Source organism: Pinus tabuliformis, chromosome 2_2, assembly GCF_031772625.1.
Source record: "Pinus tabuliformis cultivar Carrire ecotype Pingquan chromosome 2_2, CPIR1, whole genome shotgun sequence".
Classification (NCBI taxonomy): Eukaryota; Viridiplantae; Streptophyta; class Pinopsida; order Pinales; family Pinaceae; genus Pinus; species Pinus tabuliformis.
The window spans coordinates 235099734-235124810 of record NC_142300.1 but is presented as its reverse complement, the minus strand read 5'-3'; the positions used below and the strand labels follow the sequence as shown (position 1 = coordinate 235124810).

The window sequence follows — 25077 nt, the reverse complement described above, 5'->3', positions numbered from 1 at the left end:
GGAGCTAGCTAGACAGACAGTAAGTGGCTTGATGAGGATAACTGAGCTGACACGCCGGGGTTGGCTGCTGGCACAACAGGGTGGTGCCTTACCGCAGGCGGACGCCGCCGCGGTAGCGTTCGTGGTGGTGCATCAGGATTCCAATGTACTGCGTCCAGGCAGGATCAGAACGAGCTTGCCGGCGGACCACTGCCGTCCCATTATTTAGTGAGCTGGAGCGCAGCCATCTCATCCACTGAACGGAGAGTCGAAACACTAAAGGATATCCCAGAATTTGAATTTGTGTGTGTAGGCAACTACAATATATAGTGCACAAATTCTGCAAAAGGACCGGAAAACAACGTAGAGAACCTACATTAACAAAGACTACCAGCCATTAAAACATAAACCTTTAATATAGAGAATGTTGGTCTAACAAAGAAGCGAGTAGTTAAATGAGGATCAATAGGTTAATCAATGGGGAGAGTTCACTCTCTCCACCCAGTTCAAACCTCTGTAAACATTAACTCCCTGGAAATGTACACTCTCTAGTTTAACTGCTCTGTTAAACTCCCAACAATGTTATCTCATCCATTTAAACAAATATATAATCAAAATCACAAAAACAAAGATACAAATTGAGATCATTTGGCTGCCATCCTTCACAAATATGAATCACATTAACATCGCTTAGAATATTTACCTAAAAAGGAATGTGCTCGAACAAAACAAGAAGAGATTATTATTTAAGCTGGTTAACTTAGTGAGAGGAACCAATAGAAACTTTGATCATGGCCAATTTGGAGCTTAAAAAAATATAGATATTTTCAAAGACTGGTTCCTTGCTGATATGGAGGCCTGTGTAGGGATTTATGATAACCAGATTATGAATGAATTTTGCTCCTACCTCCAAATCCTCCTCGCTCGAGACTTACCAGAAGGACTCGTTCCGCACCCTACATTCATCACGCACAAATTAATTAATAAAATACCCGATGATATTTTCATGCAAATAGCACAAGATCTCAAAACATCCAAAGTTGTTCAAGTCACTACACCCAACTTTAGATATCCGACTCTAGGCACATGACAATTATAATACAGTTTTCGCCGCAAAATCAAATTCCCTCTGATGATTTCAGATCTGCTTTCATCCACATAAAGTCACAACAGACATTTCAATTTATAACAGAATTTGTATAAACTCGAATGACTTAACCAAGAACAAACAAGATGCCATGAGCACGATTCTTCTTTGTAATGCCGATCCATCTCATTGCAGCAGTTCAACATCTGATCTCTTTAGCAAAAGATTTATACCTTGTGTACAGAAATACGAACATTCTTAACAACAAGCTTCGTCAATTTAAGTAAAAACTTGTTTATCGTCAGTCATCATTTCAATCCAGCATAGTCCTCACAAACAGTCGTAAATAATTGATTAAGTAACTCCATTGTAGGCTACACAGAAAAAGCAAGCAACAGTTGTCGAATATAAGCTGTCATTCACAGATACCAACCTGATTATTATCGAAAGTATTTAATTTGACTTGTGCAGACAACTTTAGATATAGCTTTCATTTGGTGGGACGCAATGTTAACAACGTACTACAACCCATTACACTTTTTATGCCTTTCTGCACTGAAAAACAATTGCTGAGATAAACATTAGCCCATACATATACCACGTTACTACCAATTGCATAAGCATTTCTAAAACATAAATAGGTTTCACGGAAACACTGCCAAGAAACCATTAAAAGTCTTCAAAAAAAAAATATCAATTTCTAATGACAAGATAATTCACAAGAAAAGGCACACTAATGACAAGACTACCACGTTACCAGCAATGCTCTCTAACCATCTATAAATTATAAATAGGCTTCCTGGAGATATGGCCGAGAAGCTATGCAAAAAGTCTAAACAGTGAGTAACATTTTCCTGGTAGCCACAACATATCAGTACAAACGACATAAAACTTTAAAATTGGAATATTTGGCAATGCAAACACCCACCTAACATTAATTTCAATTTCTTAAAACCAACCCCACAGTTTATTCACTGGCCATTTTGTAATATGCTACATGTGAAAGATTAATCCATTCGATATCATATGCCTTCAACCAAATTAATAGATTTCTTATGAACCCCAACAATCCTGGGGAAAGAACTATGTAAGGACTATAACATAAGCCATCGCCATTTTATAACGTGCAAAATTTGAACCGTAGACATTATATGACGTCTACCAAAGTAATAGATTCTGGTAAGAACCCCAACAATCCTGGGAAAAGAACTATGTAAAGACTATAACATAAGCCATCGCCATTTTATAACGTGCAAAATTTGAACCATAGACATTATCTGACGTCTACCAAAGTAATAGATTTTGGTAAGCCCCCCGTCCTTGGGCCAAGTTATTGTAAAAGACAATACAAGCAATGTGTATGCAAATTAAGGCTCACGTGGAATTGGGGGCTGTACTGGTAAATACTTTTCCAAAATATATTGCCGGGGAATCTTCATACTTCATATTTTATGTATGGTACACGGTGTAACCTTATCAGCACCGATTACGCACTTCAACAGCTCAGGACATCAATTAAACACATGAGCATTCCAAAAGAACATATGCTTGGTATTCCGAAAGACAAAATGCTTGGAATTCTATAGTGTAAATAAATAACAATTAACAAGTGCCACAATACAGCTACATCCTTTAATTATTTGCCTGCATGATCATAATGCACATGTTAGGCAATTTAATTTGATTAGCTAAGTTCTTGTAAAAGACAATGTGCATGCAAATTAAGGCTCACATGGAATTGCCCTAAAATCTCTTATTCACCATACTCAACTATTACTCGTCAATCTTCAGTGGTAAGTGTATTCCAAATCTTGAACAGTGCATGCCATTCCAAAAGACAACATGCTTGGCAATGTATGCCATTCCAAAAGCTAACATTCTTTGTATACCAATGATTCTATAGTGTAAATAACTAACAATTAACAAGTGCCCAAATACAGATATTTAATTAGACTCAAATTTCATTGAGTTCAAATTTCTTTAAAAAAATATACACGAGATTTAATTCTTCTAAATACTAAATAGATGCAGAACTAAGATTAATCTATAATGAATTTTAATAACATTTTATATTTATTTAACTCTATATATATAAACATTTTATACCAGATAAAGTTTTAAAAAAAACTGTAAATATTAAATTATTATAAGCTTATAAATGAAGTAAAATATAGTGTTATGAAATGTAGCGAATAAATCATTATTAAAATTAATATATTGATTACATATATTAATAAAACAATTTAAATATAATATAGTGTTATGAAATGTAGCCAATAAATCATTATTAAAATTAATATATTTAATTATATATAAAAATAAAAAACAATCTTTAAATATAGAAATATTCTCATTTTAAACTGTATATTTATTAATTAAGTATGAATTGTTATTATTAAAATTTATTTCGATATGACATGTATATTACAATTCTTTCAAAAAAATTATTGATAAATTTATAACAAGAATAAAATTACAATAGAATAATGAATTGAATTGAACCCATTTTTTATTTTATTACTTTTAATTAAACCCATATTATGTTTTATTATTGTTATTATGTGTCATTTTACAACCATTACAATATATAATTTCAATATAGCAGATATTTACATTTAGACTTTATTTTAAAACACTACATCTTCCCTACTAAACTATAGAACACCTCTCAGCCCAACAATAAATAATAATTAATAAATGCCCAAATACAACTGGATTGTCTAACAATTGCCCACATGATCGTGATGCACAAGTTTAACACTAGTATCTGTGGTATATATAGCATGTCATATAGCTTCGTCATGTTATCCTCTATCATCGACCTACCCAAACGAATATTAAAAAAAAACTCTCATAATCGTCGACCTACCAGCTACATAAATTAACATTGCGCTGCAATTGCAAATCAACCTTAAATGGAAATGGCAACAGGCAGTAACTCCTACCATTTTTTTAATTGCAATGTCTTCTATTCTCCAATGCTGCAACATAAGTCATTAAAAAAACTTTCTAAGTTCTCCAAAACTATCAGAAATAATTTTGGATAAGGGCTGGAAGTCAATTTCCGCGACTCGTTTAATTTTAACATTGCTAATTCAAAAACCTTTTATAAGTTCACCTGATATTGCTTGCCATCTCCACAATTTTCCCAAATTCCATAGATCCTCTCCATGCATAGCATTAACAACTCCATAGTTCTTGTCTAAACTATAGACACATCCTCGAACCATTCAAAGTACTTCTGGAATTCATTGACAAAAAGAAAATTAAGATATATAGATCCTCCAACCATTCAAACACTCTGCTGGAATTAGCTGGAAAAAAATAATATTGATATGCGTACTCCAGAAGAAGAAATATACAACACATTGATACATACAAGACCAATAAAATGCCAAGGATGGACCTGCCAAAGAATATAGTACAAAAAAAATATTATCCAGACCAGGAATCCGAATAAATTGAATTGAACCAATTTTTCTTATTTTTGTTACTTTTAACACTCTGCTGGAATTAGCTGGAAAAAAATAATATTGATATGCGTACTCCGGAAGAAGAAATATACAACGCATTATACATACAGGACCAATAAAATGCCAAGGATGGACCTGCCAAACCAAAAAAAATATAATCCAGACCAGGAATCCGAAACCAATTTTTCTTTTTCTTTTTTTTACTTTTAATTTCAATATAGCAGATATTTACATTTTATACTTTATTTTAAAACACTATCTTCCCTATTAAACTATAGAACACCTCTCAGCCCAACAACAAATAATAATTAATAAATGCCAAAATACAACTGGATTCTCTAACAATTGCCTACATGATCGTGATGCACAAGTTTAACACTGTGGTATCTGTGGTATATATAGCATGTCATATAGCTTCGTCGTGTTATTCTCTATCATCGACCTTCCCAAATAATTATTTAAAAAATCAAAATACAACTTTCACAATCGTCAAGCTAGCAGCTACATAAATCAACATTGAGCTGCAATTGCACTTCAACCTTAAATGGAAATGGCAATAGGCGGTAACTCCTACTATTTTTTTAATTGAAATGCCTTATATTCTCCAATGCTGCAACATAAGTCATTAAAGAACCTTTCGAATTATCAGAAATAATTTTGGATAAGGGCTGGAAGTCAATTTCCCTGACCCGTTTAATTTTAACATTACTAATTCAAAAACCTTTTATAAGTTCACCTGATTTTGCTTGCCATCTCCACAATTTTCTCAAATTCCATAGATCCTCGCCATGCATAACATTAACAACTCCATAGTTCTTGTCTAACCTATAGACACGTCCTCGAACCATTCAAAGTACTTCTGGAATTCATTGACAAAAAGAAAATTAAGATATATAGATCCTCCAACCATTCAAACACTGCTGCTGCTGGAATTAGCTGGAAAAAAATAATATTGATATGCAGGACCAATAAAATGCCAAGGATGGGCCTGCCAAAGAATATAGTACCAAAAAAATATAATCCAGACCAGGAATCCGAATAGGGTTTGCAATAATTTAATCAGGAACTATAGCGCAACTCAGTAAGACCTGGAATTGGAATAGGGTTTGCAATAATTAATCCGGAATTGTAAAGCAACTCAGTAATTCACTTGCATTAGTTTTTATTGAATGAAGATTCATCCCCACACATATGAATCAATGTAAATCCATTTTAACTCCAGATTTATCCAGCACCCAGAGAGATCAAATCTCTTTTCGCTCTAAAAAAGATTCAAATCTCAAGAGATTTGATCCCTCTCGGCACTTGGTAGTTAAAATATCTACCAAGCACCCAGAGAGATCAATTCGCTTTTCACTCTAAAAAAGATTCAAATCTCAAGAGATTTGATCCCTCTAGGCACTTGGTAGTTAAAATGGATATAGGCCGGTTTAATTTCCTCCTTTAAATAAACCATATTCCGCATGCTCGGCACTTGGTAGTTAAAATAGATATAGGCCGGTTTAATTTCCTCCTTTAAATAAACTATATTCCGCATGCTCGGCACTTGGTAGTTAAAATAGATATAGGCTGGTTTAATTTCCTCCTTCAAATAAACTATATTTCGCATGCATAACATGGGTCAATACCATGGGTTCTCATAAACCTAAAGCTCAAAAACCACTGGTAACTTGACTGAGTCAAGTTTACTTTATTATTTTAGTTTAAAGTTATTTTTGTTTTCACAGAGTTATTTTTAATTTTTTCTTTAATTTATTTTTGACCAATAAAAATGTTTAATAGTGTTATTTTTATTTTTATTTTTATGAATAAATATTTATTTTATTTTATTTTTATGTTATTTGACAACAGTATAATGTTTACGTAACATAACAGCGCAACATCTCTTCCACCATATTAAGCTGGAGAACGAATGAGGAGTATTAATGTGGAATAAATCTTTGCAAAACAAACAAACAAAAAAAATCAACATTAAATGAAAGAAGTGTATTATTGTGGAATGAAATTCTTATGAAAAATGAATGAGATCTCATTGAAGAGAAATTGAAACTGTAGCAAAATAAGATGAATTAGTTCGTTACAAAGGAAGGAGAATATGTACCCACAAACCAGGACGATACCACCAGCACTGCTATTACCAAAGTAAGGGAGGATGCTACATCAGCATTTGAATTTCCAACCCAGCAATTCCTCACAACCCACCTCTTTCTCACAATTGAAATCAACAAAATGAACCATCAACCACATACTAGTGTCATGGAACTTCATGAAATCCCTGAAAAATACTCTAGGCAGAGATGCATAAAATATTCCAATCTCAGATTAGAGACGCTGATGCACAATTATACCCTCTTGGACAAGCATTTTTACACTTGTGAATCGTATGAAAGATCAATAAGATCGTGTAGAACATATTGATTTTAATAAAATCAATTAAATTATAATACAACTTCAATGATTTGTCCATGCAAAAATATTCATTATTTTTTAAAGAAACCAACCAAAATTTGGCCAGAAAAACATGTCCTGTTACATAGTCTAACATTCAACATTTATGTGATTCTCATATGTTTCCTAGAAAATAGTGGGCAACGTTTCTAATTTTCTGATATAAACGTTATGAAACATCTAAACTCTATATAAAGTTAACAAATTTTAATTACAATTAATGAACAATTTTAAGCCACCAAAATTTTTCATAAACGTAGCTTGTCACTAGCCCTCTGCCCATTTACAATGGTTATAATTTTAGCCACCCCATTGCACTAATTATAGCATAACATTCACTGACATCCCATAATAAGGCCTACAGACTGCAACTACAATCTAACCTAAAAAAATCAATGATATGATAATATATTTAACCCAGCACTTCATTACACAAAAGAGAACCTAAATTTCTCAGAGAACATTTTGGTAGAGATGCTTCCTGTCAACAATGTGAGCAGCACCAATGGCTGATGACGGTGCCTGACAGATTCTGAAGTGCCAGTGGAGATGGCAGATCGGGTTATTGATACAGGTCACTCACGAGGCCGCTTCAATTATTACATGCATACTAATAACCTCTATTCGCATCTAAAAGCGTTGCTGAGTAGGGTGATGATAGCCCAAAATGAGGCTAAAGAGGAAATACTCCTATTACATGCATGCTTCCTGTCAACAATGTGCGCAGCACCAATGGCTGATGAGTCAGTGCCTGACAGATTCTGAAGTGCTGGTGGAGATGGCAGATTGGGTTATTGATACAGGTCACTCACGAGGCCGCTTCAATTATTACATGCATACTAATAACCTCTATTGGCATCTAAAAGCATTGCTGAGTAGGGTGATGATAGCCCAAAATGAGGCTAAAGAGGAAATACTCCTATTACATGCATACCTCCATTGGTATCGAATACATGCATACTAATAACCTCTATTGGCATCGAAAAGCATTGCTGAGTAGGGTGATGATAGCACAAAATGAGGCTTAAGAGGAAATACTCCTCCAATTGGATGAACTCTAGGTGCTCTCGCACCCTTTGGATTGCAGACACAATAAATTCGAGGCTCACCTAGGACTATCTCCTGCACCGGCCTGCTCACCAGATGGCACACCATGGACCCTATCCCGTTTGAGGCCTTCAACTTCAACAAATCTTAATGCACTATTGGTCAGCTAGTTTTGTTTTTCTACAATTAGGTTTTTTAGTTCAATGTGAAAAATGGCCCTAATGGCCCAGTCTCCATAGATGTCTTTCTTCAGTTCTGGTACAAACTCCACATACTATTCATTTAGTGTTTTTTCAAAATTGCAATTCTGTGTTTGAAACTTTGATCTGGTTTTCCTAGCTACAGACCAACACATAACTACCAGATGGTTTCCCTAGGTACAGACCAACACATAACTACCAGATTTTGATGTAAATTTTGCTTTAAAAAATAGAAAACTAACTTTAAAAAATGCGAGCAGCACCTTCCCAATAGAAAACTTTATTGGGATGTAAGCAAGCCGGTTTCACAGATGCAAGTTGGGCTCACTTAAGGGAATTTACCTTTTTGGTGCCAACAAGAGCAAAACTCCACTTTGACGGGAGTCAATAAACACAACTCAGTACATAATTGATTGCAATGTGTTCTAGGATATATACCATCCAATCTAAGATATGTGGACCACATATATCCCAGATATATTCCAATGAATGCAACCTGATGGTTGCACAATGCTGTCTTACTTTAATCGACCGGGCAAACACCCGTTGACACTGACACCTATTAGAATAGCCGCTAATCATTAGTTAATAGAAGACTAAAAACAACCATATTCCATTTAGTATTAATTATCTGCATTATTTTGATTCGAAAAACTAACAAAAATATTCTAATCACTTGTCTTGACCACACTAGCTACAGTACCTATCCCCGATGTTTCCTTGTATACATATTCCACATTGCTTCAATAAGAATAGATCTTACCATAACCTGCTTTAATCACGTACTGAATCATTTTCAGCTCAACAGGCAGTTCAACGCAATTGAAGCTACCTCCACCTGTTTTACGGTTTACCATAACGTATGATTGAAATTACCTCGTTACCGGTAAAGTTAATTCTCCAGCTGCACTGTGGATCAGAAAAAAAACCGTCATTTGGGCTGCGACATTTTGTAGGATATCAACTTAACAAGTTGCTCTTGACAATTTCAAAATAAAAACCACAATCATAATTTGAGACCACTTAACTAACAATTTGCTGATCTTACTGTAATGAGAACAATATAATGCTTTTAGCAGCATACCGAATAGTTAATCCAACTCCTTCCATGAATAAAACTTGGAAAAAAGGCAAGTCTTGCATATAAGACTCAAAGAAGTTGTCTGGAGAATTAAATCCTTTCCGTATAGGAAACCAGGATGGTCACAAAGGTCAACCCAATAGAAGCTTGATCTGACGAAATAAAGAACAAACATGAGATAACTTCCCCATCAGTCTCATCTGTAAAAAAGACAAGCCACGATTACACTGTCAAACGAAAAACCACAACACACACGCAGGGGTAAAGCCCCCTGCCAAAACCAAAAAAATATATTTTTTATTAATTTGTGGACCGACCCTGTGAGCGCACCCAACAGAGTAAGATCCTTGATAGATACATGACTTTGTGGACAACAAAATTAAATAGACAATAGCCTTTCTGAAAATACAATATGCGACAGAATAGTAATATATAAAACCCCTGGCCCCGAGACCACATCAAGTCTTTCGCACAAGAATCCTCCTTGTCTGGAACTTATTTTGTTTGATGACAGATACATCCCAAAAACATCTGCCAATGCAAAATTGATATAATTTATAAACGCATTTACCGAACAAGCAATACCAATAAAAAAAATCCATTGCTGTAGAGGCAACCAGGATGGTCACAGAAGTCAACCCAGTAGAAGCTGATCAGTAGAAATAAAGAACAAACACCAGATATCTTCCCCGTCAATCTCATCTGTAAAAAAGACAGGTCACAAGCACACTGTCAAGCAAGAAACCAGAACACACAAGCAGGGATAAAGCCCCCTGCCAAAACCCCAAAAAATGCATTTTATTAATTTGTGAACCGACCCTGTGAGCGCACCCAACAGAGTAAGATCCTTCGTAGATACATGACTTTGTAGATAACAACAGCCTTCGAACAATACATCATGGGAGAGGCTATAACATAAAACATCTCCCCCGAGATCACATCAATTCTTTCGCACAAGAAATCTCCTTTTCTCTAAATACAACATGGGACAAGCTACTAATATATAAAACGCCTGGCCACAAGACCACATCAAGTCTTTCGCAGAAGGATCATCCTTGTCTGGAATTCATTTTGTTGTTTGATGCCAGATACATTCCATAAACATCTGCCAATGCAACATTTATATAACTTACTAAGGCATTTAGTGAAGCAATACCAATGATAAATAGCTCTAGTGAAATAATTCCTTGCTGTGGAGGCAACCGGTATGTTCACAAAAGTCAAGCCAGTAGAAGCTTGATGTGTGGAAATAAAGAACAAACACAAGATATCTTCGCCGTCAGTCTCATCTGTAAAAAGACAAGTCACAATCACACTGTCAAACAAGAAACCAAAACACACAAGCAGGGGTATAAACCCCTGCCAAAACCCAAAAAAAATGTATTTTATTATTTTGTGGACCGACCCTGTGAGCGCACCCAACAGAGTAAGATCCCTCATAGATACATGACTTTGTAGATAACAAAATTAGATAGCCATGAGCCTTCTAAAAATACATCAGGGATCAGGCTAATAACATATAAAACCCCTGCCCTGAGACCACATCAATTCTTTCGTACAGGAAACCTCCTTTTCTGAACTTATTTTGTTTGATGCCAGATACATCCCAAACACGTCTGCCAATGCAACACTGATACAACTTATAAAGGCATTTACGAACCAGCAATACCGATGAAACATAGCACCATAATACACCGATCAAACAGGTTGACATCTCTAAGAGGTTTACATCATAATAATACCATATGTTGTTGCCCAAGCAACCTATCAGAAAGACACCAAACTGTTTGCCATAATCCCCCGAATTTGTCCAAATTTGTCTGCACATAAAAACACAAAACCACATTGTGAGCCCAATTAAAAGAGTAACACAAGATATCTTCGCTGTCCGTGTCATCTGTAAAAAAGACAAGTCACAATCACACTGTCAAACAAGAAACCAAAACACGCAAGCAGGGGTAAAATCCCCTGCCAAAACCAAAAAAAATGCATTTTATTATTTGTGGATCGACCCTGTGAGCGCACCCAACAGGTAAGATCCTTCATAGATACATGACTGTAGTTAACAAATTTAGATAGCCAAGAGCCTTCTAAAAATACATCAGGGATCAGGCTAATAACATACAAAACCCCTGCCCCGAGCCACATCAATTCTTTCGTACAGGAAACCTTCTTTTCTAAACTTATTTTGTTGATGCCAGATAAATCCCAAACACGTCTGCCAATGCAACACTTATATAACTTATAAAGGCATTTACGATTCAGCAATACCGATGAAACATAGCACCATTATACACCGATCCAACAGGTTGACATCTCTGGGAGGTTTACATCATAAAAATACCCTATGTTGTTGCCCAAGCAAACTATCAGAAAGACACCAAACTGTTTGCCATAATCCCCCAAATTTGTCTGCACATAAAAACACAAAACCACATTGTGAGCACAATTAAAAGAGTAACACAAGATATCTCCGCGGTCAGTCTCATCTGTAAAAGAGACAAGTCACAATCACACTGTCAAACAAGAAACCAAAACACACAAGCAGGGGTAAAATCCCCTGCCAAAACCCAAAAAAATGCATTTTATTATTTGGGGATCGACCCTGTGAGGGCACCGAACAGGTAAGATCCTTCATAGATACATGACTTTGTAGTTGACAAAATTAGATAGCCAAGAACCTTCTAAAAGTACATCAGGGATCAGGCTAATAACTTATAAAGGCATTTACGATCTAGCAATACCGATGAAACATAGCACCATTATACACCGATCCAACAGGTTGACATCTCTGGGAGGTTTACATCATAATAATACCCTATGTTGTTGCCCAAGCAAACTATCAGAAAGACACCAAACTGTTTGCCATAATCCCCAAAATTTGTCTGCACATAAAAACACAAAACCACATTGTGAGCACAATTAAAAGAGTAACACAAGATATCTTCGCGGTCAGTCTCATCCGTAAAAGAGACGAGTCACAATCACACTGTCAAACAAGAAACCAAAACACACAAGCAGGGGTAAAATCCCCTGCCAAAACCCAAAAAAAATGCATTTTATTATTTGTGGATCGACCCTATGAGCGCACCCAACAGGTAAGATCCTTCATAGATACATGACTTTGTAGTTAACAAAATTAGATAGCCAATAACCTTCTAAAAGTACATCAGGGATCAGGCTAATAACATATAAAACACCTGCCCTGAGACCACAACAATTCTTTCGTACAGGAAACCATCTTTTCTGAACTTATTTCGTTTGATGCCAAATACATTCCAAACACGTCTGCCAATGAAACACTTATATAACTTTTAAAGGCATTTACGAACCAGCAATACCGACGAAACATAGAACCATTATACACCGATCCAACAGGCTGACATCTCTAGGAGGTTTACATCATTATAATACCCTATGTTGTTGCCCAAGCAACCTATCAGAAAGACACCAACTTGTTTGCCATAATCCCCCAAATTTGTCTGCACATAAAAACACAACCACATTGTGAGCACAATTAAAAGAGTAACACAAGATATCTTCTCCGTCAGTCTCATCTGTAAAAATACACAAGTCACAATCACACTGTCAAACAAGAAACCACACACAAGCAGGGGTAAAAACCCCTGCCAAGACCCCAAAAAAATGCATTTTATTATTTTGTGGATCGACCCTGTGAGGGCACCCAACAGGTAAGATCCTTCATAAATACATGACTTTGTAGTTACCAAAATTAGATAGCCAAGAGCCTTCTAAAAATACATCAGGGATCAGGCTAATAACATATAAAGCCCCTGCCCTAAGACCACGTCAATTCTTTCGTATAGGAAACCTCCTTTTCTGAACTTATTTTGTTTGATGCCAGATACGTAATAAACCCGTCTGCCAATGCAACACTTATATAACTTATAAAGGCATTTACGAACCAGAAATACCGATGAAACATAGCACCATTATACACCGATCCAACAGGTTCACATATCTGGAAGGTTTTCATCATAATAATACCCTATGTTGTTGCCCAAGCAACCTATCAGGAAGACACCAAACTGTTTGCACTGTTTGCCATAATCCCCCAAATTTGTCTGCGCATAAAAACACAAAACCACATTGTGAGCACAATTAGAAGAGGGCGTTTAAATTTCGACAATCTAAAGAAATCTGTTAAATTCAAACAAATTAAAAGATTGGCATTTTGATAGCCGATTAACAATTGGCTCATGCCCAGAGCAAACATGTCACAAGTAATCTTTAAATTAGGACAATCCGTTAAATTCAAAAAAATTAAAAAATAGTATTTTGCCAACCGATTAACAATTCGCTCATACATAGGGCAAGGCAAACATAATTTAAACTTAATTAAAGATGATAACGTTCCTTCTCTTAACCATTCAAACTAAACTCAAATCATAGTCGAAAGTCCTATACTTTTCTCATCTACACGATGCCTCAATCTCCAAGTTACACTGCAACAAGGAATGGAACCGACAACATCATATGCCTTATGGAAATAGCAAGGATTTTGTTTTTAAAACATTCAGCATTCAAATCCAAGGTTCATTGATTATCTTTAAGATAAATACTCTCAAACCCAAAAAAATGTTTCTCTACATTTATGGATAGCATTATTAGTACATCTATCACCGAAGGCGCTTCAAATAGAGAGTGTGTAAGTAAATCAAACTACGCACTTCCATCAAATTAGGCACTTAGAGAGTGTGTAAGTAAATCAAACTACGCACTTCCATCACTACTGTATGTATGGACTCGTCGACACGTCTAACGAGGCAGAACTGGAAGTGGCCTGCAGAAGTGGTGAGGAAGTGGCCAGAATCCGAGCAAAATAATTTGACCGGAATCTGGGCAAAAAAATTAAAAAATCTTGTAGAAATAGTGTTTGAATCGTGTTTTTATGGTGGAAATGGATTCAGCACCATCAAAAACGTCTAGAACGAAGTTTAACCACTATAACTTGGATTTACAAAAATCCTTGCCAGATTTTCTCTAAATATACCCAGACCCAGAATTTCTATAACTTTCCACTAACTTTCGGGTTAGACTACCCGCTACTTACCCACTACTGTATTGGTTTCTTTGTCTTTTCATTCTGTCCATTTCTTTGTCTTTTCATTCTGTCCATTGAATATTGTATAGAATGAAAAAAATTGGTCCATTGAATATTGTATAGAATGAAAAAAATTGGCAAATCAGACATAGTGTACGGTACTTAATATTAATACATGATACTTAATATTTGCTTCATTAAATACATGATACTTAATATTTGCTTCATTAATACTTGCTTTGGTTTTCTTAGCTCAAAATTTAATGCTATTAACTCAAATGATTCATTGTGTGTTTTTAGGGTTATGAGCAATTTAATACAAGAATTTAAATACAATTTTGGAGTCAAGAAGGTTTATTTAGCTATACTCAATAGACAGGATGAAAAGAGAGATTACCTATTAAATAGACAGAATGAAAAAATAGGATGATTAACTTAATACATGGCATTGCCTTGCATTTTCCTATCAACCAAAAAAAGAGAAGGTTTCGAGCCGTAAGGGAGAAATCTAATAAAAATAAAAATAAAAAAATAAAACAATTAACAATTGCATAAAGTCAGAGTACTTAATACGATATGAATCTTAGCAATGCGATTTGCACAATCTTATAAAAATAATAATAATAATAATAATAAAAAATAAAACAATTAACCAATAGACTCAGACTATCTAATACGATATGAATCTTACCAATGCGATTTGCGAAATTGGGTCTAGTAACGAACCTTGCCTTGCGACGAAGAAACATCAGATGCACACGCGCATGCTGAGGGTTACTCAGACTATCTAATACGATAAAACTTTACCAATGCGGTTGCTGCAAAATTGAGTCTAGAAATGTTCTCCATCAGAAACAAATGACGAAGAAACATCAGATGCACACGCGTATGCTCGGCGCAAATAACCCTAATAACAATTCTTAAAGATCTGCAAATACAATTGAATTTTACCACCGCGTTTGGAATAGACTCAGACTATCTAATACGATATGAATCTTACCAATGCGATTTGCGAAATTGGGTCTAGTAACGTTCCCCATCAAAAACAACACCTTGCCTTGCGACGAAGAAACATCAGATGCACACGCGCATGCTGAGGGTTACTCAGACTATCTAATACGATAAAACTTTACCAATGCGGTTGCTGCAAAATTGAGTCTAGAAATGTTCTCCATCAGAAACAAACCCCTTGCCTGTGACGAAGAAACATCAGATGCACACGCGTATGCTCGGCGCAAATAACCCTAATAACAATTAAAAAAAAAGGAACCTTAAAGATCTGCAAATACAATTGAATTTTACCACCGCGTTCGCTGTAAAATAGTCTGTTAATGTTCTCCACCACAAACAATCCCAGGACGAAGAATCATTAAATACACACGCGCACGCTCAGCACAAATGACCCTAGAAGTAGAAACCCTAATGGGTGTTCAAAAACTAAACGAAGGAACATTTGAACCCTCACAGTTTCAATCGATGCAAAGCATCCAAAGGGAAATCTCTTTAGCAGCAGAGACCACAATCCCTCACGGCGTCGCAGAATCGGAAAAGAAATCTCACCGCAACGTACTTATAGACCTGCAAAAGAAAATACTAAGTGCAAGGAATAAAGCAAAGGATCGAAACCCCTCCCAACATTTAAAAAGACACATCGCTGTTTTGCTCGACTGGAAGTTGTCGCGTTTATATACCCACGGATGGAATTTAAGGATAGTTTATTAAATTTTGTTTATTTTAGAATAAACTTCTAGATGTTTCTTTTTATTTTAATTTAATCTGGTTTATTTTAGAAATTTTTTTTTTTTCAGAGAGAAAATCCATATATGGCCGCAGCCCTCATGATTACATTATGGCCGAAGCCAGTCAGAATACGGCCGAAGCCAGAATACAATACTGCCAAAGCCAGGCAGAATATGGCCGAAGCCAGCAGATACGATAGAGCCGTCACAATTTGCCAAAGAGAGAACTCCGCAGGGTTCGAACTTCTAGAATTTTATTTTAATTATTAAACTGTATGGTAAGTATTTAATTTTAATATTTTAATATTCTATAACACTATATAAATGAAAATTGATCTCCATTATTGATAAAGAGGTCCCCAAACTGTATGGTAAGTATTTAATTTTAATATTTTAATATTCTATAACACTATATAAATGAAAATTGATCTCCATTATTGATAAAGAGGTCCTTCGCCGAGAGTTCTTAGCTGGAGCCAATGTTAATTTTTTAATTAAATTGATTAAAATATAATTTTATTTTTCTTTAATTAAAAGTGGTTATAGGAACAAGTATTTATGAATTTATAGTTTTTTTGGATAAAGTAATGGTACCGTAACCAATAAAATCTAGAATAAGAATTTCTATAATAAAATGAGGTAAAATTTTATGGTTAAAATATTTATTTCATTTTTTGTATTTAAATTTTTATGATCCATAATGAATTAAACGAAATTTTTCTATAGAATTACATGAGAGAATTATTGGGTCTTTCGAACCAAGAAGTGTGATTTATCATAGGAACACACCATGGCAAAAAATTATATATATATTATGTTTAATTTATATAATAATATTTTTATAATTAATAATTATAATAATTTAAATTAGTTTTTATGATTTTTTTTAGTTTTAGCAACGTATAATTGAACAAGTGTTTAAATTATATAACTAGACTAGTTTATATTTTTTAATAAAAGAATTACACTATTGAATAATGGTTAATATAGGGTTGTTGAAATTGTTTTACAACGTTATTTTTATATTAAGGAATTTTGAAATTTTATATTAAAGAATTTTGAAATATTAATTTTATACTAAAAATTTTGAAATATTATTTTTATATTATAAGAATTTTCAAAATTATATTTGTAATTAAAGGCTTTATAATTTAGTATGGGATATGGTTTTAGAGTATGACTTAAAAGTATTTTTTGGTTTGGTCAAGAGTTATTTTTTTCTTACTTAGGGAAACAAGTTAATGACCCAAGACTCAAGGCATTTTGCAAGAGCGAAAGTCTACCCCTTTAAGGACTGTCAATAGGTAATTCCAAGTGGAATGATGAGTCAACTTCTCTTTTCTGACTTAGGGAAACAAGTTAATGACCCAAGACTTGGAGGCATCTTGCAAGAGTGAAAGTCTACCCCCTTAAGGATTGTCAATAGGTAATTCCAAGTGGTATGATGAGTCAACTTGCACTAATGGATAGCATTGAATGATATTTGTCTCCTATATGGTTTGGCAACTGAGTTATATAATAAATTCTCTCACTATTATTATTATTATTATCATCATCATCCAATTTTAAGGTACCAAATTGGTGTATGAGACATCCTTGTTTGTGGGTAAGGGACCCACCTTTACGCAGAGATTTAGCTACCAAGTCTATGGAGGCATATATATAGATGTGTTGTTATTTTTAAAAATATTTTAAAAAGTCAAAATAAATTAAATAAAATATATAAATAACTACATATCTATATATTATAACATTTTTTAAAATTAAATCAACATAAATCATTTTGAACTTAGATTTATCAAGCACCAGTAATAAGGATTAATTTTTTTAATGTGTAAAATTCTTAATACATAAAATGGAATTAAATGATAAACAAATTTACATATTCAAAAATTTCACCTGTCCATGTTAAATAATTGGAAAGATAGATATTACAACAAATACATTTAATAATAAATTAATTTGAAAATATTTAATATAATATTTAGTCCTTGCCTTGCGAGGGACTATAGCACTCGCCTTGTTGTCGAAGTTTGTTGATTATCGATTATTTTGCAAGTGTTTGTAACATTAACCAAAGTTTCGGGAAAAATTTAAATATTCCTATTTTCTCATTAAAATATATATATATATATATATATATATATATATATAATTCTAATTTCTGGAAATCTTATTTCTAATTTTCCATTGTTTGGACGAGCCTTGATCTAACATTCCCCTCGTGGAGGGCGATTTATTTTTGTTGTTTGTCAGTGCCTTACAAATCATTTTAAAATAATAATAAAAGACTAATTTTGTAAGTGACCATTCCGTCAGTGAACGCTCTATCACTGACATTGTTATGTCTGACACTGCTAGTGGCGAGTGCTCTGCCTAATGATGTCAGGACTAATGGGGATGCATGTCACTTACATATTGGGGGTTGGTTGAACAAATATGCGGAGGAAGCTTTCATTATGCGAAGTGTGGATGTGCATAACGAGAAACATTAACATTAACATTAACACTAACACTAACACAAGGACTCGTAGTGTGTTTAGCTCTTATTTCATTTTCAACTTTTACAGATTGAGTTGTGTGGGAGAACAGGTGTATGGAGTCGTTAATGTGTCTGGAATGAAGGGTGTGCGAAAGAGGGGGTACATGCAGGAGAATAGGTGTATGGAGTTGTTAATGTGTGCAGAATGAACGAGTGTGCAAAAAAGGGGGTATGTGCGAGACAACAAGTGATGGAGTCATTAATGCATGTCGAATGAACGGGGGTGCAAAGGGAACTTTTTTTCGTAGACATGAAATTATTTTAACTTGAAGCAGAAACTTAGTACCCAATATTAATTGAAGTGTCATTTTACTGTGTGTGAGAAAGAAGCGTTATGTTGGAGAATGGTGGTGCGAAGCAAGGAACATAAACCTTGATTCACAATGTTTTGCATTTCCACATACATTTGCCCTTTGCACAATTCTTCTGCATACCTTTCAACAAAATTAATTAGCGGTATTGACTTATTAAAGTTTGGGGCATGAAAATTTTGGTTTTTGTATATATCAGGTTATGTTGAAGTGGGCTCCTTTTATTTAATATGAGGATGCAAAGGACTTGTGGCAACAGTACTTTGTCAATGATCCATGTGGGGTTTTCAAAATTGTGTTTGAAGGCTTTGATCATTTAAAAATTGTATCAAAGTAGAAATAGTGAATCTTGGTGCAATTGTGATCTTGCATTTGTGAATTAAATACATGTTATCCAATACTAAATGAAGTATATTTTTAATGTGTGTGAGGAAGAAGTGTGTGTGAGGAATGGGTGTGTGAAGCAAGGAATAGAAACTTTATCTCGGAATGTTTCGTTCCTCCACATACATTCCCCCTCCACACACTTCTTCTGCATATCCCCCTCTCGCACAACACTATATATTAATCAATTAATTAGCAGTTTTTGCTTATTAAAGTTTGGGGCATGAAAGTCTGGTTTACATGTAGCTTTATTTGATATTAGGATGTAAATGTAACAGCCCCTTGTTGATTTTCCATGTAAATAAAATAAGACCAAGGTCATGGGACATGTATTCTAAGTTGAATGGTGGGCAAGCATTATAGTGGGCATCACTTGTGGATTAATAATGGCTATGGAAATTGGCAAAGGCATTAGCAAAGGCAAAGAAGCAATAAAAAGACATCAAAGAAACAATGAATAGCCTTTGTCGATTTAGCATTTGGCTCTCTTACTCTCTTGCACACTTAGAGCATTCTTAGAGCATTCTAGCATTCACTTGGAATGGAGAAAGCAAACATAGGAAAGCAAGGAAGTGCAAGGAGACAGTTGGATCAACAGCTACAATAGGCTTACTTGCAAGTAACAAGTTATATGTGTGATCTCCTTGTTGGTTTTTGGATGCATGGTATATGCATGTGATTTCTTGGTTGTGTGTTGTCATTGGCATGGAGCTGGATTGACGGTGGTTTCAGCCTTTCCTTTCCATTTCCTAGATAGCCATGGTGTAGTGGGTTCCCCATTTGGTTTTTTTATTAGTTCTTAAGTTTCCCATGGCTGTGGGTTGGAACAAATTCTCTCGAGCCCTGAAACACCTTGCATTCCCTGGAGGCGATGGGTTGAGTTACTAGTTCCTGGAACCTTAAACAGCTTGGATAGAGACCAATCTAGTTTGGTATTAGTGATTTTTGGACCTGTTAGGTGAAGTCAATGTGGTTGAGGGTTGAGGTGGTGTGGCATCTGGAAGCCCTAGTTGGTTTTATTTTGGTTTAACCCATATGATACCACATTCATTCTTGGAATATGGATCAGGGGTGATTGGTTGAAAGAGAGATTTGGTTTAGCCCAATCTATGGTCGGGTGGTACATGGAAGTCCCTTACTTGGTTTCCTTTTTCATATGTTAATATGAGTTATTTTTCTATTGTGATCTATGAGCACTTGTACTAGTTATTATGGTGATATTATGGTTGATTTTTCATGGTTTATATTCTCATTATATGTTTGATTAAATGATGTGCTCTTACTATGGATCTATCTCATGATTTGATCAGTTACTGAATGGTTGATGAATGTAGGGCTAACAAGTGTTGTTGCGGCTAGCTTGAGAGGGAATTGAGCTTTCTTGCTGATTTTTGGATGAAGTTTAGAAGTTTATGATTAGACATGCATTCATGACCTGTATTTTATATTTTTATCATGTGTTTGACGGAATGTCTATCATGTACTAGGCATGTTCTAGTCAAGATCTTGTTAAAGTTTTGTATGGTTAGCCTTGTTATCATGTTATTTATGATTCTAGAAAGTTACAGGCAGTGTTGGGCAGTGGTCTAGAGGCTTGCCTGAAAAATTGGCATAGATTTCATGACCACATGCACTGAACTGATGAATTTGGGTCATAATCGTTGGCATCTAGGCTTATGCGTGCGGTTATAGCCTCCCAACCTCATGCATGCAATGTTATGGGTGCGATTGGGGAGTTTCTCTTGTGAAAAAGAGTTCCAACTCAAGGATTGATCACCTGGGGTGGTTTGTAGGCTCCTGAGTGGTTTGTAGTCCTTGAGGGATGGTTGTAAGTTTTCAGTTAGTCGTCCCCACTTCCATAACTAGAACTTGGAGTTCAAGTCATATCATAGTGACACTTTAATACTCAACTCATGTTTACCCTAGAGAGTTTGTCAAAGTGGATAAATGTGGGAGGAGGCATGTTACATAACATTTTGTCATTGTCCCTGTACTCCCTCTTCCTCGATCCTGGAGGACCTCTACAGTGACCCTCACGTGTTTTCCTATCATGAAGTACATGTCCTTACATCACTCTTCATCTGCAAAACATTTCCCTCTTACATCATTTCCAAAGAATATTCCTTCAAACTCAGTTTTAAAGGTCGGCGCTATCCCTCAATTTCTTCCCCTCGCAGATTTGCAGAGTCTAACACTGATCCTAGCTCCGATCAACATTGGTAATCCATCCATGACCTGCGCCGACCCTCTTTTGGAAATCTTTTAAAAATGGAGTCGAAGCTTCCGGGTCTAAAAGCTTCATGAACAAAAGCTGGTAAATGGTTAGTCGAGATAGAGCCGAGAGAGACTGTTTGGGCTCCTTTCCCCTATTAAAATGGAACAAACCAATGTTGAAAATAGCAACAAGAAATGCTAAAATTAGAAGTGTTAAAAATAGCACTGCTATAAATAGCATTTCAAGATACATTCCAATTTTAGTTAGTCCCTAAACTAAAATTGAGAATTAAAATTCGAATTTGATCTTAGCAGTTGTTTGTAAAATCATTAATTAATTCATCTTGAGTTAACTAGTTGTAGAAAATCAAATATGAATTCTATGTGAAGACATGCAACAGTTTCCCCTTTGATTGAGGAAGTTATCCCTTGATTAAGGAGATCAAGATGAGTTGTACTTTGAGTTGTAATTAGTTAGCTCAGTTAACTGAGTTAAGTCTAGTTAGATTAGTTCAAACAGCTTGTTGAACGGATTGTGAGTTCAGTTATTTAATGCATGCATGCATGTAACTACTACACTTCAGATAACTGAATATTCTCTCATGAATAACTCATACATGTCAATTTAGTCAAAGACCCAGTTGAGATCAGATGATGGGACAGTGTATTATCAGTTGCAGGAATATTCCATTGAGGATATCTCTTGCATGCAGAAGGAATTCATTCCTTGGAGATTGCGTAGTTACTTATGAGTTTTTATGAGTTGTGTGAGAGGCCAATTCACACAGGTGGTAGAATTGGACCCCAGGAGAAACTGCGCAAGGAAATAGGAGGCTTGGAGGATTAGAGGAGGACATATGTTGTGTCTATTCAGTCTGTGAGCTGTATTGAGGGATTGTACTGAGAGCTGGATAGTTTGTGAGCTAAAGCTTTGTCTAATCCAGACATATTTCCACTTGTATGATAATACAGAGATCGAGGTTTTTAGCTGAGGCTTTCCCCAGAGTATTCTTCTATGTTCATGTGTGATTGATTTATCATTCTCTGTTATATGTGTTTTATTTAATCTTGCTCAAAATCGATCAAGCTTCTGCAAGTTTGTTTGTAGAAGTAGATCAAGTATTTTGCTTTAGTATATTGCATTATCAGGTGATCTACAGTGGGAAATTCTACATGGTATCAGAGCAAAGGTGATCAAAGCGAAGAACAATATACAAAGAAGGGAGAAGTTCAAAGTTTGAAGTTCCTGATTATAGAATCCGAATTCTTATCACATCTCAAATTTCACCAATGGCATTCAACGATTTAAGACTCGAGTATGCCCTTAATGGCAGCTCGAATTATATAGCCTGGAAGGATCGCATGGAAGCGGTCTTAGAGGACAACGGTCTAAAGGACTTCATTGATCAAGAAGTCCCTAAGCCAGTAGCAGCTAATGCCCACGAAGTGGCAGAATGGAAGAAATGTGTGGCTAGAGCGAGGAGAATCCTTCTGGAGGGAGTTCGAGACCACTTAGTCTCGAGTATCCATGGGAAGGAGAAACTGTCTTCAATGTGGAAAACATTGAAAGATCTATATCAGAACAACAACAATCAGAGGAAGCTGGCGCTGAAAGACAAGCTTCGGAAAATCAAGTTGTGAAAAGGGTGACACAATCTCTACATATATGAACAAGCTCACCACCTGTAGGGATGAGCTTGGAAATGTAGGGATCATGACAGCCGATGATGACATGGTGAGTCTTGCTCTCCTTGGTCTTCCTAAGAGCTAGCATAGCTACCAAGACTCGATAAATGGAAGAGAGAAACTGCCAGATTGGGAATGACTTTGGTCAGATCTGATGCAGGAGGAGATAAGAAGAAGCACCAGAGATGGATCTTCATCAAAGCAAGATGATGAAGAAAATCTAGCCTTAGCGAGTAAGGCAAGGAAAGGGAAAGGGAAGGCGTCCCATTCCAAATCCAGTTCTTCCCATGGTGGGAAGAAGTTTGACAAATCGAAAGTGAGATGCTTTCATTGTCATGAGGTGGGCCATTATGCTACGAATTGTCCACAGAAGAAATCTAAGAAGGGATCCTCGAAGGGATCAGATGGTGAGGCACTGGCCTCACAGTTCGAATTGGATTTCTCTCTCATCGCATGCATGGTTTCATCCATGGTGGGATGTGTTTGGTACCTAGATAGTGGAGCCTCTTTCCACATGTCTGACGACAAGAATCTTTTCAGTACCTTGGAGGAGAAGGACCTCCAGATGTGGATCAAGATGGGCAATGATGGAAAGTACCATGTTTCAGGTGAAGGTACGGTTGTGTTTCAAAGGGAGCATGGAGCTCCTCTCACCCTGACTGATGTAAAGTATGTATCGGGTCTGAAGAAGAATCTTGTGTCTGTCGCTATGCTGGAAGACAAAGGCTATGATGTAGTCTTTAGTAAAGGAAAGGTATTCCTGAGGCATATCGGCACTGGACAGACCAAGAGGATTGGGATTTGAGTAAAGAATCCCTACACGCTGGAGGTAGAGGATTGTGCCGCATTGAGGTCCAAAGCAGAGTTGGTGCAGAGCCAAGATATTGGCGAGCTATGACATAGAATATTTGGCCACTTGCACCATGGGACCTTGAAGATCATGTAACAAATTTATACTGGACTTCCCAAGGGAAAACTGGAGCAGATGGATACATGTAAAGGTTGTACCTTGAGTAAGTATGCGAAATCTTCCTTTCAGGATCGAGACAATAGAGTTGGAGCAATCCTGGAGCGAGTTCACACAGATGTGTGTGGACCATTCTCTACAGCCTCCACCACTAAACAAAGGTATTATGTTATTTTTATTGATGATTTTTCTCATAGATGTTGGATCTACTTTATGCAGAAGAAATATCAAACCTTCTCAAGGTTTTGTGAGTTTAAAGTCTTGGCAGAGAAAGAATTTGGAAAGAAAATAAGGGCCTTGCGTAGCGACAATGGTGGAGAGTATGTCTCCCAATAGTTTAAGGACTTCTGTGCAGTAGAAAGAATTAAACGGGAGTTGACGGCACCCCATAACCCACAATAGAATGGGGTGGCCAAAAGGAAGAACAGATCGATTATGGGAGCAGCTCGAGTGATGTTGCATGACCAAAGCCTACCACATCATTTGTGGGCTGAGGCATGCAATACAACAGTATGCTTGCAGAACAAAATCCTGCATTGTATAGTGGGGATGAAGACACTAATGGAAGCCTTTTCCGAGAAGCGACCAGATGTGAGTCACTTCAAGATCTTTGGATCATCAGTTTATTGCCATGTGACCAAAGATGCCCGGAAGAAGCTATATACAACAACTGAGTTGGGAATACTTGTGGGGTACACTGATACACCCCACAACTATCAGGTGTTCCTGCCTACCAGTCAGAGGACAGTGGTACGCAGAGATCTAAAGTTCGATGAGCAGAAAGCCATGCGAGTATCACTTGAGAGGGAGCTCAAGTTGCAAGCAGAGGAGGAACTTTTAGTTCCTAAGGAGGA

General features: G+C 36.0%; 1 protein-coding gene across 33 annotated transcripts; it reads right to left on the bottom strand.

Moving 5' to 3' along the window:
- Positions 1–640: 640 nt before the first annotated feature.
- Positions 641–16051, bottom strand: LOC149192176 (uncharacterized). 33 transcript variants are annotated; one of them, XR_016254331.1, is made up of 5 exons: positions 15381–16051; positions 9319–13400; positions 1500–9143; positions 1199–1299; positions 641–935 (listed from the first exon to the last, which is right to left on the bottom strand). XR_016254331.1 is itself a non-coding variant. In XM_089404498.1 (5 exons), the coding sequence occupies exons 3-5, from the start codon at positions 4257–4259 to the stop codon at positions 864–866; spliced, it is 183 nt and encodes a 60-aa protein (XP_089260624.1). In that variant the 5' UTR covers positions 4260–9143; positions 9319–13400; positions 15381–16051; the 3' UTR covers positions 641–863. The 33 variants fall into 33 exon arrangements, 1 of the variants encoding a protein (XP_089260624.1); XR_016254334.1 differs by having other exon boundaries at positions 641–1621; positions 4012–4047; positions 4185–9143; XR_016254340.1 differs by lacking the exon at positions 1199–1299 and having other exon boundaries at positions 1500–1621; positions 4185–9143.
- Between the last annotated feature and the right edge of the window lie 9026 nt (positions 16052–25077).

What these genes read in the sequence shown, in the direction of transcription:
- LOC149192176 (XM_089404498.1), bottom strand. Translation starts at nt 4,259, where the DNA reads ATGGAGTTGTTAATGCTATGCATGGAGAGGATCTATGGAATTTGGGAA. An exon ending in GAGATGGCAAGCAATATCAG is followed by an intron (nt 4,048 to 4,184) that starts GTGAACTTATAA and finishes CTTATGTTGCAG; the next exon opens with CATTGGAGAATAGAAGACAT. An exon ending in ACATTGCAATTAAAAAAATG is followed by an intron (nt 936 to 4,011) that starts GTAGGAGTTACT and finishes TGATGAATGTAG; the next exon opens with GGTGCGGAACGAGTCCTTCT.